At 31.2% G+C, this 15,072-nt stretch overlaps 1 protein-coding gene across 1 annotated transcript in view; it reads left to right on the top strand.

Annotated features, from left to right (window-relative positions):
• Positions 1-15,072, top strand: part of LOC129217439 (uncharacterized) — a 93,080-nt gene that overhangs the window by 28,283 nt on the left and 49,725 nt on the right. Inside the window, exons 2-3 of the mRNA XM_054851737.1 lie at positions 9,136-9,239; positions 12,468-12,545. Coding sequence (XP_054707712.1) covers positions 9,136-9,239; positions 12,468-12,545 — 182 coding nt within the window. The remainder of the gene's footprint in view (positions 1-9,135; positions 9,240-12,467; positions 12,546-15,072) is intronic.

Here is a 15,072-nt window from a genome sequence, read left to right as displayed (position 1 = left end):
TCTCTAAAGAAATTAGACTGGGACAAGATCCAGAAAGAATTTGAAGTTTCTCAAATCAAATGGAAGTTTAACCCTCCATCAGCCCCATGGTGGGAAGGGTTTTGGGAAAGTCTAATAAAAATTCTCAAGAACCTTCTCAGAAAGAATTTAGGACGTTCTTCCTTAAATTATGAAGAACTTCTAACATTAGTTTGCGAATGCGAAGCAGTAATGAACAATAGACCTATAACATATGTCTCAGAGGATCCAGAACTTAAAACATTAACCCCAGCAATGTTTCTACGCGATCTACCTATGACAGATACACCTGACTTGGACAGCATAGAAAGAACATCCCTAAATAAAAGATTAAATTATTTACAAACTGTTCGCGATCATCTTAGAAAAAGATTTAGAGTTGAGTATCTTGGTTTTCTTCGCTCGAAATCCACAAAAATTCATGATTTGATAGCAGTGGGAGACATTGTCCTGATCGGTAGCGAAGATAAGAAGCGTCTGGACTGGCCCTTAGGAAAAGTAGTTCAGCTTTTCCCAGGAAAAGATAATGTTGTACGATTAGCACAACTGAAGACTGCAAAGGGTTTTGTGATGAGGCCAATACAGAGACTGTATCCTCTTGAACTTAGAGAAAATGACAGGTCAGACCTTCCTGTGTTCATCCAACAAGAGCCAAAAAATATTCCAATCTCGGTAGAATTACGGTAACCGGGTCGCGTAGGCGAATTTTCTCAACAACAGCCAAATTTGGCATCTACGATTCAATGTAAACAAAGTACTTCAATGTAAACAAAGGAAATCTACCAATAGAAAAGACCCAAAGAAAATGGGCGGAGCTTCTCAAACTATCACCTTGGTAACAAAGAATTAGTTTTTTTTCTTTCTCTCATCGTAACCGTAAAGAAAAAAAATGTTTAAATTCTTTTTCCTCTTTCAAATGATGAAAATATAGCAAAATATGAAAATAAACATATTTTTAAACCTAAACTAAGAAATCATAAAGCATAGCTAGCAATTTTTTTTAGAGAGATAACAATTAAATACTTGGAAAAAGGCGGTAAGTGTAAATTAGGAATGGGTAATTGACAGTTTTTCAAGAACATTTAATGCAAAAAAAAAAATAACTTAAGCTGTTTTTGGCTAGCGTGCACATTTAATTCGAACTAAATACATAACTAGCCATTAGCGAAATAAAGGAAACGAAACATTATGCAACATTAAAATTAAACTAAAATTCAAATAATTTGCGAAATAAATTGAAATAACTGCAAAATAACGTTAACGTTTTTTTAACATGTAAAATAACATTCTAAATAAATGATTCAACATCTCCATTAAAACTTAAATTATCCTACCAAACCACATTAAAACACATTCTAAGGAACATTAAAATGTAACATTAATTTCTAACAAAATTTTAAAACATTAAAAGTTGGATCTAAAAAATTATTTAAATAATTCTTAAAGCAAACGGAAAACGCCATTAAGTACAGGAAAAGTGAAACAGTAAAACTTAAAATAATCTATTAGATAAATTAAACCACATTAAAAGATCCATTCAGAGAACGTTATCATAACCGCAAATTTTAATTCAACCATAATGAATGAATTTTTACGATGGTTGATAAATTTTTAATTAAAGATGGAACAATATATGAAACAAAGTACTTACGGCGAGCAAAATCTTAAAACAAAGTATCCAAATGACGAATTTTTAAATCTACAACTTAAAATAGTTAAGGGTGAAAATAATTCCACGATAAAAATTTTTATAAGATGTTTCGATGATCTAAAAATTGAAAAGATATTGTTTATGTTGCCAATTTTTAGAAAAAAAAATCACCTTTCAGAAAATTAATAAAATAATTCTATGGAATAAAAAGAAAAAGTATATTTTTCAGTCAAATCAATTACAATTTTTTGTATCGCCGATTGGCCAAACGAATAGCAAATCAGCTTTGTTGTAGGGTTGCCGAAATAGCTTCGTCGCCAAGTTGAGGTAGCGGGTTGCCAGAACGAAATATTTATCGCCGCGACCCGGTTACCGTAATTCTACCCCAATCTCTGCTGAAGCTGTGAAGGACAGTGACTCTGGTGATGCACCCGTCACTGCACCGTCATAGAGCTGTGGAAACACAAGGGGTGACTACACTTGGTGAACTGTATCTCCTACAGAACTTTTCAGTTTGACATTTGACTTTTCTTGTTTTCTTGTTTCTTATGTTTAAGTACTTTGAATTATTTTATGATGTTTTTGTTTTATTTTGGAGATTTATTAGTTAATGACAAAATTATATTATTGATGAGATTTTGAGTTTGTTCAGAACTCAAGGTGGGGAGGATGATAGAGATAAGCCTTGAAAATCCAGTAGTGATCATCCTTTCCGCCTCGAGGAAACAAGAAATTTACTTTTGACGTGTGGCAACAGCGTAAGAATAGAATAAGATTTATCTATTAAGATGAAGGCGACATAAGATTAATTTGGCCATTTTTATTGAAAGAAGTTTAATTAGATAGATGTAAATAATGTGTAAATAGTCTAAAATAAATGTGTTTTTGAATTCAAGCTTTTTCTTTGAAGAACGTCATGAACTTTTTTATTACTGCATAGACAATTTGGCTCACAAAGTAGAAAAATGTGTTACGAGACGGTAACAGACTCATTCTTCCTGACTATCCTGTATTATCCAGTATATCCACGAAGGAAATGTTATTTAACGAACAACTAATGTCAAGGAATTTTTTATTGTCAACCACATTTAACAAAATGAGTAAGCACATGAATTAATTGCATAACTATGTTGCTTACTAATAGATAACTGGGCCATTTTCTAATGGTATAAATATTTTTAAATAAATGAATAAATTATAATAAAAAAAGATAAATAATACTGGCACATTTTTTGTGAAGCATATTGCAATACTAGAAAACATTTGCATTACCATATTTTTAATGAATTAAACGATTGATTTTTTTTGAACCAATGTATGTATATCCAAGTATTTCGAAATAACTTTTCTGTGATTGCTTTTCAAATATAAATCTTATTTCTTTTGCGTAATTAATCAGTTTCAATTGGTCACAACAAATAGTACACTGCGCACATAGGTATGTAGGATAACTTTAAATTAATTCGATAAACCCAAAAACAGTTACAATTGGAGCCTCATCAAATGCAAATCAACAAAAATATAAATGTATATAACAACATGCTTTAAAATATTCATTAATACTTACAAGTGAACATGAGCGGAAGAAAATCTAAGTACCTCCATTACAACTGGATAAGTAATCCAAAGGGTTTCGTTTCATTAAGTATAAAAACGGGTGTTGAAACTATTCACGCTTGAACACACAATATATATGTAATCATGGTCGCACCGGAAATTGTAAAGAAGCAAATCGTTATTAACTAACTTAATAGCTGCGTACATCGTCTAAAAAATCAAGGGCAGCCCAAAATGCAAAAGCGTAAAATTAGTTTCGACACAATTTACTACTCTCTAGACATGAAATAGCAAGTAATCCAATGCTAAACAGCTGCTGACTGCAGCAACCATAGATAAGGAAAAAAATAAGCTCTCGTTATTTCCGACTCACTGGCGCCAATGTTGGAAGGATAAAATACGTTTCGAAGCATTGCGCCTCACTTCCGCTTCTAGATTTTTTGAAATAACAGAAAGCTTTCTGAATAATGAGGAGTTCGCTATTGGATGAAGGATTCTTATTATTTCGGAAATGTTTCCGATATACCCAGAAACGTTTCCGAAATTTGTTACAGTGCATCACATTTCAATGAAAAACTCTTTAATATAAAACATATACGTATGTACCAATTACATTGAAGGCAGGGCCGTTTGCAAGGAGGTGTTTTATAGAGTTCAAACCCACTCCGAAATTTTTCATCCAAAGTAATGCTTTCCCTTATTTGTTTATTTCATTTAATTATTTACTTATTTATTTTTTGTGTGACAGAAATAATATTATTGTTATTTTTATTATTTCAATTTTATTTGTGAAATGAAATTACTATGACTGAAAAATTGTACAAACTCATTGTGTGTTTATGGTAGTTATTGAGAAATGCATTTATTATGTAACAATATGGCGTTTTTGTAAGAACGAACATCCCCTCCTTCCATTTAGATAATTTATTGTAACAAAAATCAATAGAGAATACATCATGAAACCAAATTTGATAGACCATATAAATGTTTCAAGGAATGTACTTGGTAAAACCCCTCCGAAACAAACGTTTGGTTACGGCTCTGAAGGGTTTGTCAACTTACTTAGTCTGTTTCAGTTGCACAGTAACTTTCAATAACAAAATATTTTTTCCGAAATATATAACTTTGCTAGCTGTCAAGTTTTAAACTTTCGGAGCATATTCTAATCACTGGATTGATAAGAAAACCCTTATGAGACTAAACAATACATAAAATATTTTATTATGAAAAGTTTATTTTTGTTACTTGTTTTGTTGCGTTTGAGCTTCAAACAGAATATGATGATGAATTTTAAAATATTTTAAACTTTAGTTTTTAGTTAAAGGATTTGTTTTTTGTAAAAATTATATATCACTAAATTGTTGGCCAACTATTTAGTAACAAAATAATTTAAAAAATGAAAAATGATAAAGTAAACAAATAATTAATTAATTTTTATGAAAAAATAATTAACACTTAATTTACACGCTGATTGTACGAAAATAGTAATTATAATAAAATTACATCAGCACCTGCTAAAACAAAGAATCTGTCACGACACGACAGGAATATAAACTGGCTCATTGCTCTAAAAGTTTGGCCAAGAAATGGTAGGGGGGAGTGTTGTACCTTGGGACACTGCTAATTTCTAAGAATCTATTTTTAGTGGCCATGTTTTTGTTATCTTTAATAGTAACTTACACCACTAAAAAAAAGCCATAGTAAAAATCAGCATTAAGTGAGTAAGATTGACGATTTTGTGAGAGAAAGAAAATTTCATGACTCCAAAGTAAATATTTTCTTCATTTTTATTTCATTGTCTGTCTTTGTATTTGTAAATTTAATCAACTGAATTTTATTTTGTTACAAAAGAGAAGTACTTTAAATATTTTGCTTATGAGAAAATAATGATAGTGCATCTAGATTGATCATTATTTTGGTTTTTCCTAAACCCCGCGGTGATTGTACCTTGGGACAGCCAAACATTTTGTACCTTAGGACCCGTTCCAAGGTACAACATATGCATGGTTCTTAATAATTAAGATATGTTTAGGAACATGGAACAATGTTCTAATGAAGTCTTTTAAACGTAGTTAATGTTAGATAATAATTCGTAATTCATTATTCATAATTAATTATTCATGGTTTAATTCACTACCATGAAAAAAAATATTTTTTTCGGTTTCTGGTGTAAAATTGGTTTAAGTATATGGCTGTTTCCTAAATCATGAAGACTTTCCCATAGTACAACAGAATGTGTCACAAGGTACAATAGGATGTTGTGCCTTGGGACAGCTTGGAACTTTTACTTTAAACGGCTGGCAATATTTTATTTTCAAGCTGCCTGAATTTTAAAAAATATATTGCATAGAAGTATGTTGGGGTATTTTAATGTGACTTTCAGATTTTAAATTTGGTTTAAATAATTGACGTTAAAAATTAAAATAGGAAAAGTGTCCCAAGGTACAACACTCTCCTTTGCTAGTATGGTCATTACTTGATAATTTTTCAAGGTATTTTGCTTGAAGTTATCCTAGTAAAACATGCCATGTTCACATCGGCCTCGTGCTCACAAGTGCCCCCTTTTCCCCTAAATATGTACTCCCATACATAAATGCATGTCACAAAATTAAAAAAAAAAAAAAAAAAGTCAAGATAATTGATTAAACAATTTACAAAAATCACATCTCACTCAAAATTAATAGTAGATTGGTGATTTAACTATTTTAGGTAACTTTTGGTGTTTTGAACAAAGAAAACTATTAGTTAATATTTTAATAGTAAAAGTTTCACCTATATTTCTGCCAAAATGGAAAAATAGCATAACATGGTTTGCATACATCTTCAAATATTTTTTTTAAATGTTTTCTAAGAAAATATAGCTATTAAATACATATGTATTAATTCATGAAATTCAACTTCTCCATTTTTTTTTCATTTTTTCCAGAAAAAAAAAACTTTTTTTTTCTCCCCTGCCACCTCAAAATTTCCGGAAATTTTACATCTGTAGTCTATTGGTTTAGGAAGAATGGATTACGAATTTTAGGGTACAGAGCTCCCGACCATCTAATCTAAAGGGATTATTTTTTTGTCTTTTCTAAAACACAGGACTGCGGAGTCGAAGTTGGACTGGTTTTTGGGTAAAGGAGTCGCAGGTTTAAAATTTCAAAAGCCTTAGTCGGTCATTTCCCATCAAAGTCCGCAACTCTGCCAGTGCCTGAAGAATCGGAGTCGGGCTGATTTTGGGATGAAGGAGTTGGAGTTGGAATCTGACTCGAAGGCTCCAAAATTCTCGGAGTGGGAATCGGAGCTGGTCATTTTCCCTCCGACTCCTAATAGAATGTGCCCCAAAACGAAAACAGTGAAACGTCGAGTTAAGAACCATAATAAGGAAGGAATATCCTTGTGACATCCCGACAGGTGTCAACGCGAGGTGTAAAATTATAGAAACACAGCTGCTGTTTGCCGATGAATTTATATGATAAATGAGCTATGCTCTATAGCTGATGTACGATAACACCTTGAAATATGATAGACATGTCTTCGCGATGTTTCACTAAAGTTGACATTCCAAAACAGAGGAAAACCAGGTCAGTGTTGTATTATTTCTTCACCTTTATTACGTAGATTGATGACTACTGTGACAGTGACACATGTTTTTTGATTCAAAGAAACTCATATCTAGCGTAATTGTTTCGAAATCATTATTAATATCTTATTTTTGTTTCTCCCATTTGAATGGAATTTCTCACTAAATTAAATTTGTTTAATGTTCCTCATTAATTAGTCTTAGGTGTTTTATTTCAGTTTTGTGCTTAGAATTCAGGCAGTTAAACAGCATGATGACAATTCGTTTTCAAATAACGATATCAGTTTAAAGTTTATAAGCAAAATATACCAGATCACAATTTTCTTGTTCATCCTTTTAACTTGAGCTTAAATGTGGTTTTGTAATCAATTACATTTGCATCCGTGTATTAGATATCCGTAAATCTTTGTAAACTAATTTTGTAAAAATTGCAAAATTCTGTGCTCATGAGACAAAGTTGCACAGGGCGTGTACAGAAATTTTGGGCTCTTCACAAATGACTTTTACAAGCCCCTGGCCCCTCCTCCATATTGTTTACTCCTACGTCCTAATATCGTCCTAATACGTCCACCCCTCATTTAAAAATTTTGGGACCCCTTCAAGCTCTCACTCGGGCTAACAGATGTCCCCTCCCCCTGCGCTCGCCCCTGACTTTCGCTACTCTGCTCATTTATTAAATATACATGAGCTTGCTTCTCTTTGTCAGATTTAATGAGAGAGAGAGAAGGAGACAGGGAGAGAGAATTACGTAAAGCTTCTATTACTCAGGGTTCGTATTGTCAAGTAACCTTGACAATTTAAATTGTAGACTATTGACTTTCATTTCAACGCCGTATTAATATATCTTTTATGAAAGTTCCTTTTTTAAGAGGAATTTAGGAATAAGCTTCAATAAGAAAGTGGAAAAAATACAAAACATTGACATATTTGGACAGAAACATATAATTCACAAAGAAAAAAAAGTATCGGTACAAGATCTCTAAAGAAGATAGCAATTATCTTTTCTTGCCAGAGCAGAACACATTTTTCAATTTTCCTTTGACATCAAATAATTGTGCCTCATGCTGCATTTCTACATTACCTGCTTTCGTCTAAAATTCTCATTTTACGCAGTACACAAAAGTGAACTCTTTTCACGTATCTCGTAATGACCAAGCTCAGGTAATAAAAGAACAAAGCCTCGTCTAAAAATTGTTGGTGTCAGTAATTCTCTTCGGAGCATAAGCACTATCACGTGACGCTTGTGCAGTGTACGGTACCAAGGACTTTCGCTTCTAGCTTCCAATGAAAATAACGAAGAATCCGTTTCTGCTCGTAATATTGAGTTAACCTTGAAGTCATTTTTTTTTTACACGGATGATTTACCGCTGAAAATTCTTCGCATGTTCTTACGTTACCTACGGTCTAAAAACGGCATTCTATTACTCTGTATGACCTTTTAAAAAAATATTCAAAGCATGTCAAAAGAGAATTGTCTTTATGTAACACAGTAGTCTGTTCTTTAAAACGAGCATTTGTACAAATAATTTGAAAAAGAATTGGTCTTTTTTCAATGCTATCCTTGGTGTGTTTTTTTTTTCTCTCGTCTAAATAAATCATTAATCTGCTCCATTGAATGTCCCTTTCTTGACTGCAAAACTTGATTGTTTACTTTCACTACTCGAACAAAAGTGTATGTGATTGATAGAAGGAAGTCAGCTGACTGAACTACAGTCGAAGCCCGTTTAAGTTACGCATTTATTTTAACACCTTTTTGTATATTATTTTGAAATCGAATGAATAAGTTTAATCCAGAAAATTTTAGAAACTCTGTTCATTTTATATCAATAATTTTTCTAATTTAACTTTCTCTTTGTGTACAATGTACATTGTACACAATTCTTCGTGTACATTATTCATTAGTAATTTCACTATCTTTAACATTATCCATTTATCAATAGCTTTCAATTGTTACTTACCTGGGATAGATTTAATTCTTCGTATATTTAAAGATTTTTTTTTCTCTTTTTAATGTCAACCAAATTGTGTGACGTTACCTTCTCCCTCTCCTTGCAACAAATTCATAATTCCACTCCCTCTCAAAGCGTCACATCACTTGAGTCCGATCCCCTAGTCCTAGTCTCCAAACAAATAAGAGTTTCCACCAGTTGTTCTAGTTATCTTCAAGGTTTAAATTTCGGCACTTTTACCGTTTTATACGGTTATCTACCTCCCCTCATCCTTTCTTTCTTTTTCTTCAATATTTTTTTAACATCATTTCGTAATTTAAACTTTCTTTTCTGATTTACGGAATCAATGTTCGTTTTTTCCCGTTAATTATAAATATATATATATATTTCAGACACAGCGTTTGAAAACGGATTGCCAAATATAAATGAAACCACAGAATCTTTCAAATCTGATGAAACAGAAGTCAAAACTCGAATAACAGATCCTCTGGAACAAGTAAGAAAGTTTTTCGAAATTTCATTTTCATTACGCAAGTTAAAAGTAATTAAAGCTGTATTTTGATATTTAATTGCATGAAATAAAATAGCAGAAGTTTTCGGTAAACAAATATCATAAATTCAATCTGATTAAAGCACAAAATTTGCAAAGTTATTGCATTGGCGAACTTCAAGGTTACAAGAAGTCGCTTTTTCAATGCAGAAGTTTGAGTGGTAAGCGGCAGTCACTTGATAGTTCATTAAACAGCAACCAGGGGCGGCTCGAACTTAAATTTTTGGCTGGGTGGAAGTTTTCAACTTGCCCAATGATAAAATGCAGTTCTCATCAATACATCTAATGAACAGGGACATTCGGGCGTTTGAAAATTTTAATATAGCAACTATATCTCCAAAATTTCTGAATCGGCAGACAATTTACCGAAAGAGGAAAATGTTTGGAAGGTCACAATGACCTCTCGCGACCTCCTATCGGGGATGGATCCCCTGACAGCAACTTTATTAGACTCGATGTGCGCATTTTATAGAGAGCATCAACGTCATTAGTCATTTCAAAAATGAAACTAGAAGAACCAAACATTTTAATCGAAAAAGTGTTAAAGAAAAATTTAAATGTATCAATTTCAACACTTTTTTTTTAGCAGGTTTAAAAGAGCGCGCGTCTCATCCTTTGCATGCGCGAGAAAAAGTTTTTCCTCTCTCCTGTAAAATTGCTATTTTGTGACTTACGTCCATCTGGCACTGAGTTACAAAATCGTTTTTCTAACAGTTTAATACGCAAATGATATACAAAGCGCTCTGTGTATAGACAAGCTTTTGAATCTATTTTAATAAACTCTGAACTTTCATTAAAAAAGTGGTATTTGCTAATAAAGTTTTAAAATCACAACGACCCACAACAGAGGAAAAGTTTCGCTTTTTTTTTAACTTTCTTTCTTTAAAAATGTACCAAAAATAAAAAAGTGAAAAATCAGTACAATAACTGAGTTAAAGCAGTAGAAGGTAATGGTGAAATGCTTTTATTAAATATATTAGTCAATGTTACATTTTAAACAAAGTTTCTAAGGGTCATTTCACGTCAAATCGCCTAATGCTATGTGCCGTCATGTCTCAGATTTTGTCCATTATTTTTTTATGAACAGATATCTATGAGAAAAGCCCAAATTACTTTTTTTTTAAAGATTTTTTGAATAACAATTACGCTTTGGAGAATTTTTTCAAAAATTTGATTTTAGATCATTTTTCGGAGTCACCGTTTTGGCAGGAATTTAGAAAATCTCTCTAATTTCTTTACTTTTCAACCAATTAAGCTGAATTTGGAATCAATTCCAAGCTATTCTTTTTCTCTTTTAGTGTGAACGACAGAAAGTATTCTATGAACAGTTGGGTGTTGCCACTCTTTATCTAAAGTCAGTTTTTATGTTTTTTCAATTGAGAGATTAATTAAGTCATATCTCCGGAGTACCTGCTACGATCAGCATCAAATGTTTTTTTGTAGCATATTTAAATCATTCTCTTGCTATGTAGGAAAAAGTAGAAGGGTGTTTTTGTTGTTTTGAAATAGAAAAATAAAGTTTGTTTTGCAGAAAATACAAGTTTTCTATTACTTTAAATCCATTTTAAGCTTAAAAAAGGCCAAAAACTTTTCAGAACAATTAATACTGGACTCTCAAAGGATTTGTATCAATAGTTATTCGCTAAAAAGTTGCTTACTTTGGAAAAGAATTGTGCAAAAACCTCCGTTTCAGACTTCACAAAAATAAATAAATAAATAAATAAAAAACACTTTTGATTGAAAGTGTACTAAATATTAAGAATAATGATTTGAAGAAAAGTATGAAAAATATTTCTAATAGCATTATTTAGCTTTTTTTTTTTTTTTTTTTGACAGTAAAAGATGGGCAAAAAAGAATAATTACTATTGAAAAGTTTTAACGTAACACCTGACAATGATCTTCCGCTCTTACAATACTCATCATTCTTCTTTCGCTTTGAAAGCTAATCGACACATAGTTTTCGTCGATTATAAAATGTGAAATGAAAGGCATGCTTGTGCGGACGGCATTTTTGAAAAAATTTACTATTTCCTTTGTATCAGAAGATGAAAAAGTCAGAATTTCTATCAATAAGTTTCAAAGAGGTTTTAAAATATACTTCAATCAGCAAAAATAATCTTCTTCTTAAGAAAAAAGGCAAAGTAATTCCATTAAAAATGCTGTTATACCCTTCTTCAAATTATTATTCTTAATATTTAGTACACTTTCAATCAAAAGTGTTATTTATTTTTTATTTTTGCGAAGTCTGAAACGGAGGTTTTCGCGCAATTCTTTTCAAAAGTAAACAACTTTTTAGCAGTTAATTAATTATTGATACAAATCCTTTGAGAGTCCTGTATTTATTGTTCTGAAAAGTTTTTGGCCTTTTTTAAGCTTAAAAGTGATTTAAAGTAGAAAACTTGTATTTTCTGCACAACAAACTTAATTTTTTCATTTCAAAAAAAAAAAAAAAACATCCTTTTACTTTTTTCTACATAGCAAAAAGATGATTTAAATATGCTACAAAAAAAATTTGATGCAGATCGTAGTAGGTACTACGGAGATATAACTTATTTAATCTCCTAATAGAAAAAAACATAAAAACTGACTTTAGATAAAGAGTGGCAACACTCAACTGTTCATAGAATACTTTCTGTCATTCACATTGAAAGAGAAAAATATTTGCTTGAAATTGGTACCAAATTCAACTTAATTGGTTGAAAAATAAAGAAATTAGAGAGATTTTCTGAATTCATGCCAAAACGGTGACTCCGAAAAATGATCAAAAATCGAATTTCTGAAAAAATTCTCCAAAGCGTAATTTTCATTCAAAAAATCTAAAAAAATTTATTTGGGCTTTTCTCATAATTCGTAAAAAAATAATGGAAAAAATCGGAGACAACGCGACACGGCCGACCATTTAATTTAGGCGATTTGACGTGGAATCTTCCCTAAAGAAATAATTATTACAAGTTTTTTTTTTTTTTTTTTTTTTTTTTTTTTTTTTTTTTTTATAGAGGCTATAAAAGCACAAAGCAATTTAGATGAATATGCTATCTTGAAATACTAAAAATTGTTCCGATTAGCTTTGCATGAATTTCTTACGTCAGTTCTATTATGCAGTCAATATTGTTATTCATGAAATATTTCTTACAGTGCTCAGTTTTAGTATTTGTATAATTTTAATTTGACAGATACTCCGAAAGTCCTTAGAAGAAGTTAGGGTATTTGATGCACTTTGGACACTGGACAAAGATGAAAAGTTTTATCAAGTAAGTAGTGATTTGAGCATTAATTTTTTTAAAAAAGTTTGTTTTGCATTCTTTCCATTAAAATCTTCGGTGGATATTCTAAACCAAATTTTGAAATCAGTTTTTTTTTTGGTGACTCCAAATTAATCAAAACTGTTGTAATAAAATTTTTTGAAATATAATTTTCTGAATTACAGGTTCAGGAGCGTAGACATTATCTATCTATCGATCTATCTGCTGAGTTAGCAACATAATTAATGATGCTCACATTAAATAAATATGTTATCTTAATTTGCGATAAACGTTTAGTTCCCATTCATATTCCTTTGGTAGCATTCAATAACAGATGTTGAAGCGCCGAGAATAATTTTTAAATTTTATTTGAATTTCTTGATTCTTCTTTTGATCACATGTTTGCTTTTCATTTCCTTAGTAAAATTATGATAAAACAGTGGCGAAGGACATCTATTTTGTTGCGTGTCATTGCATTGACTAGTTTTATAAGTATCATAAATGAAAGTCTACAAGGCGATTCATTTAATTTACAACCGCAAATCCCATTTCTAACTGCCAACAGAACGAACCCGCAAGCAACATCGGCATTTCTGGAAATCGAGGATCGAGTAACTGGAAGCTCAAAAACGCAAACAATGCAAATGCCTTTCAAGGATGGAAAAGAATCTATTAACTATGAACTTTATGGTTGGAGCTTTTATACATGGCGTTGCACTTAAACTTTTCAATGCCCTTTTCTTTTTGGACTATGCGCTGCGCTTTATGACGATGCCATCTTTTTGTTCTAAGCCTTATAAGAATTTCACTTGTGAAACTATTTCAAACATTCCTTTATTACTCAAGTGCAGGAATCAGTTTTTCTCGTAATATTTTTAAAGTTTTCAATTGAAAATGTATGATACTGAGGTTCATCGAATTATTTTTCTCCAGATTTCAGTCGTACAATAACAGGAAAAAGTTTTTTTGATTTAAGTGTCTCAAATTCCTGTTAAAGTATTATGTTACGTTTTTGACTTTTTTTTTTTTTTGGTATGACCCATCAAAGTCAATCTCCCCCTTAAAAGTTAAATTTGTAGAATCTAAAATCGAACGTTTAAACGCAATCAAGATGCATTCCTTTCTTATTTAAGAACAACATTTGTACAAACAATTTGTATATCGTTGCAAAGTCACAATTACGGGGCAGGGCTGCCTTTTCCCAAAGCTCAGGGTTGAGCTCATAAAACTGTCAAGATTTAGGCCAAAATTCAAGCCCATGTAACCAACAATTCATAAAAATATATTTCTTTTTTTTAATTTCTGCTATTGTAGTTGGAAGATTATTAATCTTAAGAATGATAAAGTAATAAAAGATGATAATAAGTACCAAAACCGATCGCCCAATAATTATTTCTTTGGAATAATATTTTTAAAAATGGCGTAAAAATCGTCTACTGCGGACGAAAAAAAAACTTCCACTGCAGTTTTAGAGCTTGAATGCATCTTTTTGCGCTGATTTAAGAAATTAGTCAAAGAGTGTAAAAACATTTCAATTTTGCTCGAACAAGACTGATGTTTTCGAACAGGTTATATCCTACGTAAGTGGTTCGGTCATGGTTTTACCTCTTTCTGCCACCATTTGCCAAAGACTGCAGTGCCTCCTACATTTAATTTAAATTACAAACTAATGTATCGATACAGTTATTTATGATAAGACAGTTTGGCAGGAAAGATTTAGGGTATAAAAAGAAAAATTACATCCAAGACAAAACAGTGGGGCAGTTTTTTTTTTTCAATTTGGACTGCTTAGGGCAGAATTTAGTTCCATAGGTGCACTACTCACTTTTCCTTCTTCTCAAAAAGAAAAAAAAAAGAAAACAAATATACCTACAGTCAGAGATATTTTGAATGCCCTTAAGCGTATTGAAATTTGAAAACATGCAACGAAAATTTAGTCAAGAGCATCATCATACTCTGTATTTTATATATAAATGTAGCATCGCGGAAAAGGTGAGAAATAAGCAGTGTGAATTTCAAAAATTTTTCATTTAACTATTTTTATTTTTTTTTAATGTCAAAATGACAAACATTCTGAAGGGGAAAACTTCAGAATAATCGTACACATCATCTCTTTTTTCGGCATCTTTCCTCCTGCCTGTAGAAAGTTAGTTTCTTTTTTAAATGGAGTTGATCGCTATTGCTGCCTTTATTTACTGTTCATTTAAATAAAACGAATTTCACACGCCTAAAAAAATAATAATAAATAAAAAAATAATAAAGGAGTATTTTCACGCCTTGAAAATCACTCAAGTAATGTCTCTGCTTGCAATGACTTGAAAAAAAAAAAAAAAAATAATAATAATGATTCTAAAAGATGCGATCCCACATTTAAGAAATGAAATGTGCATAAAGTTGACTTTTAACGATGTTTTTATTTTTTTTATGTTAATTTATTATGAAGAAGGAAAAAACAGTCGAAATTAGGTTATTAAATAGATAAAACCTAGGGCCATTTAAAAATATATCTCATTTTTATGAGATTGATGTCATTAAA

The sequence above is a fragment of the Uloborus diversus genome, chromosome 2 (genome assembly GCF_026930045.1).
Source record: "Uloborus diversus isolate 005 chromosome 2, Udiv.v.3.1, whole genome shotgun sequence".
Taxonomy (NCBI): Eukaryota; Metazoa; Arthropoda; class Arachnida; order Araneae; family Uloboridae; genus Uloborus; species Uloborus diversus.
Note: the sequence above shows the minus strand (reverse complement) of the source record. Positions and strands in the feature narration are given on the sequence as shown.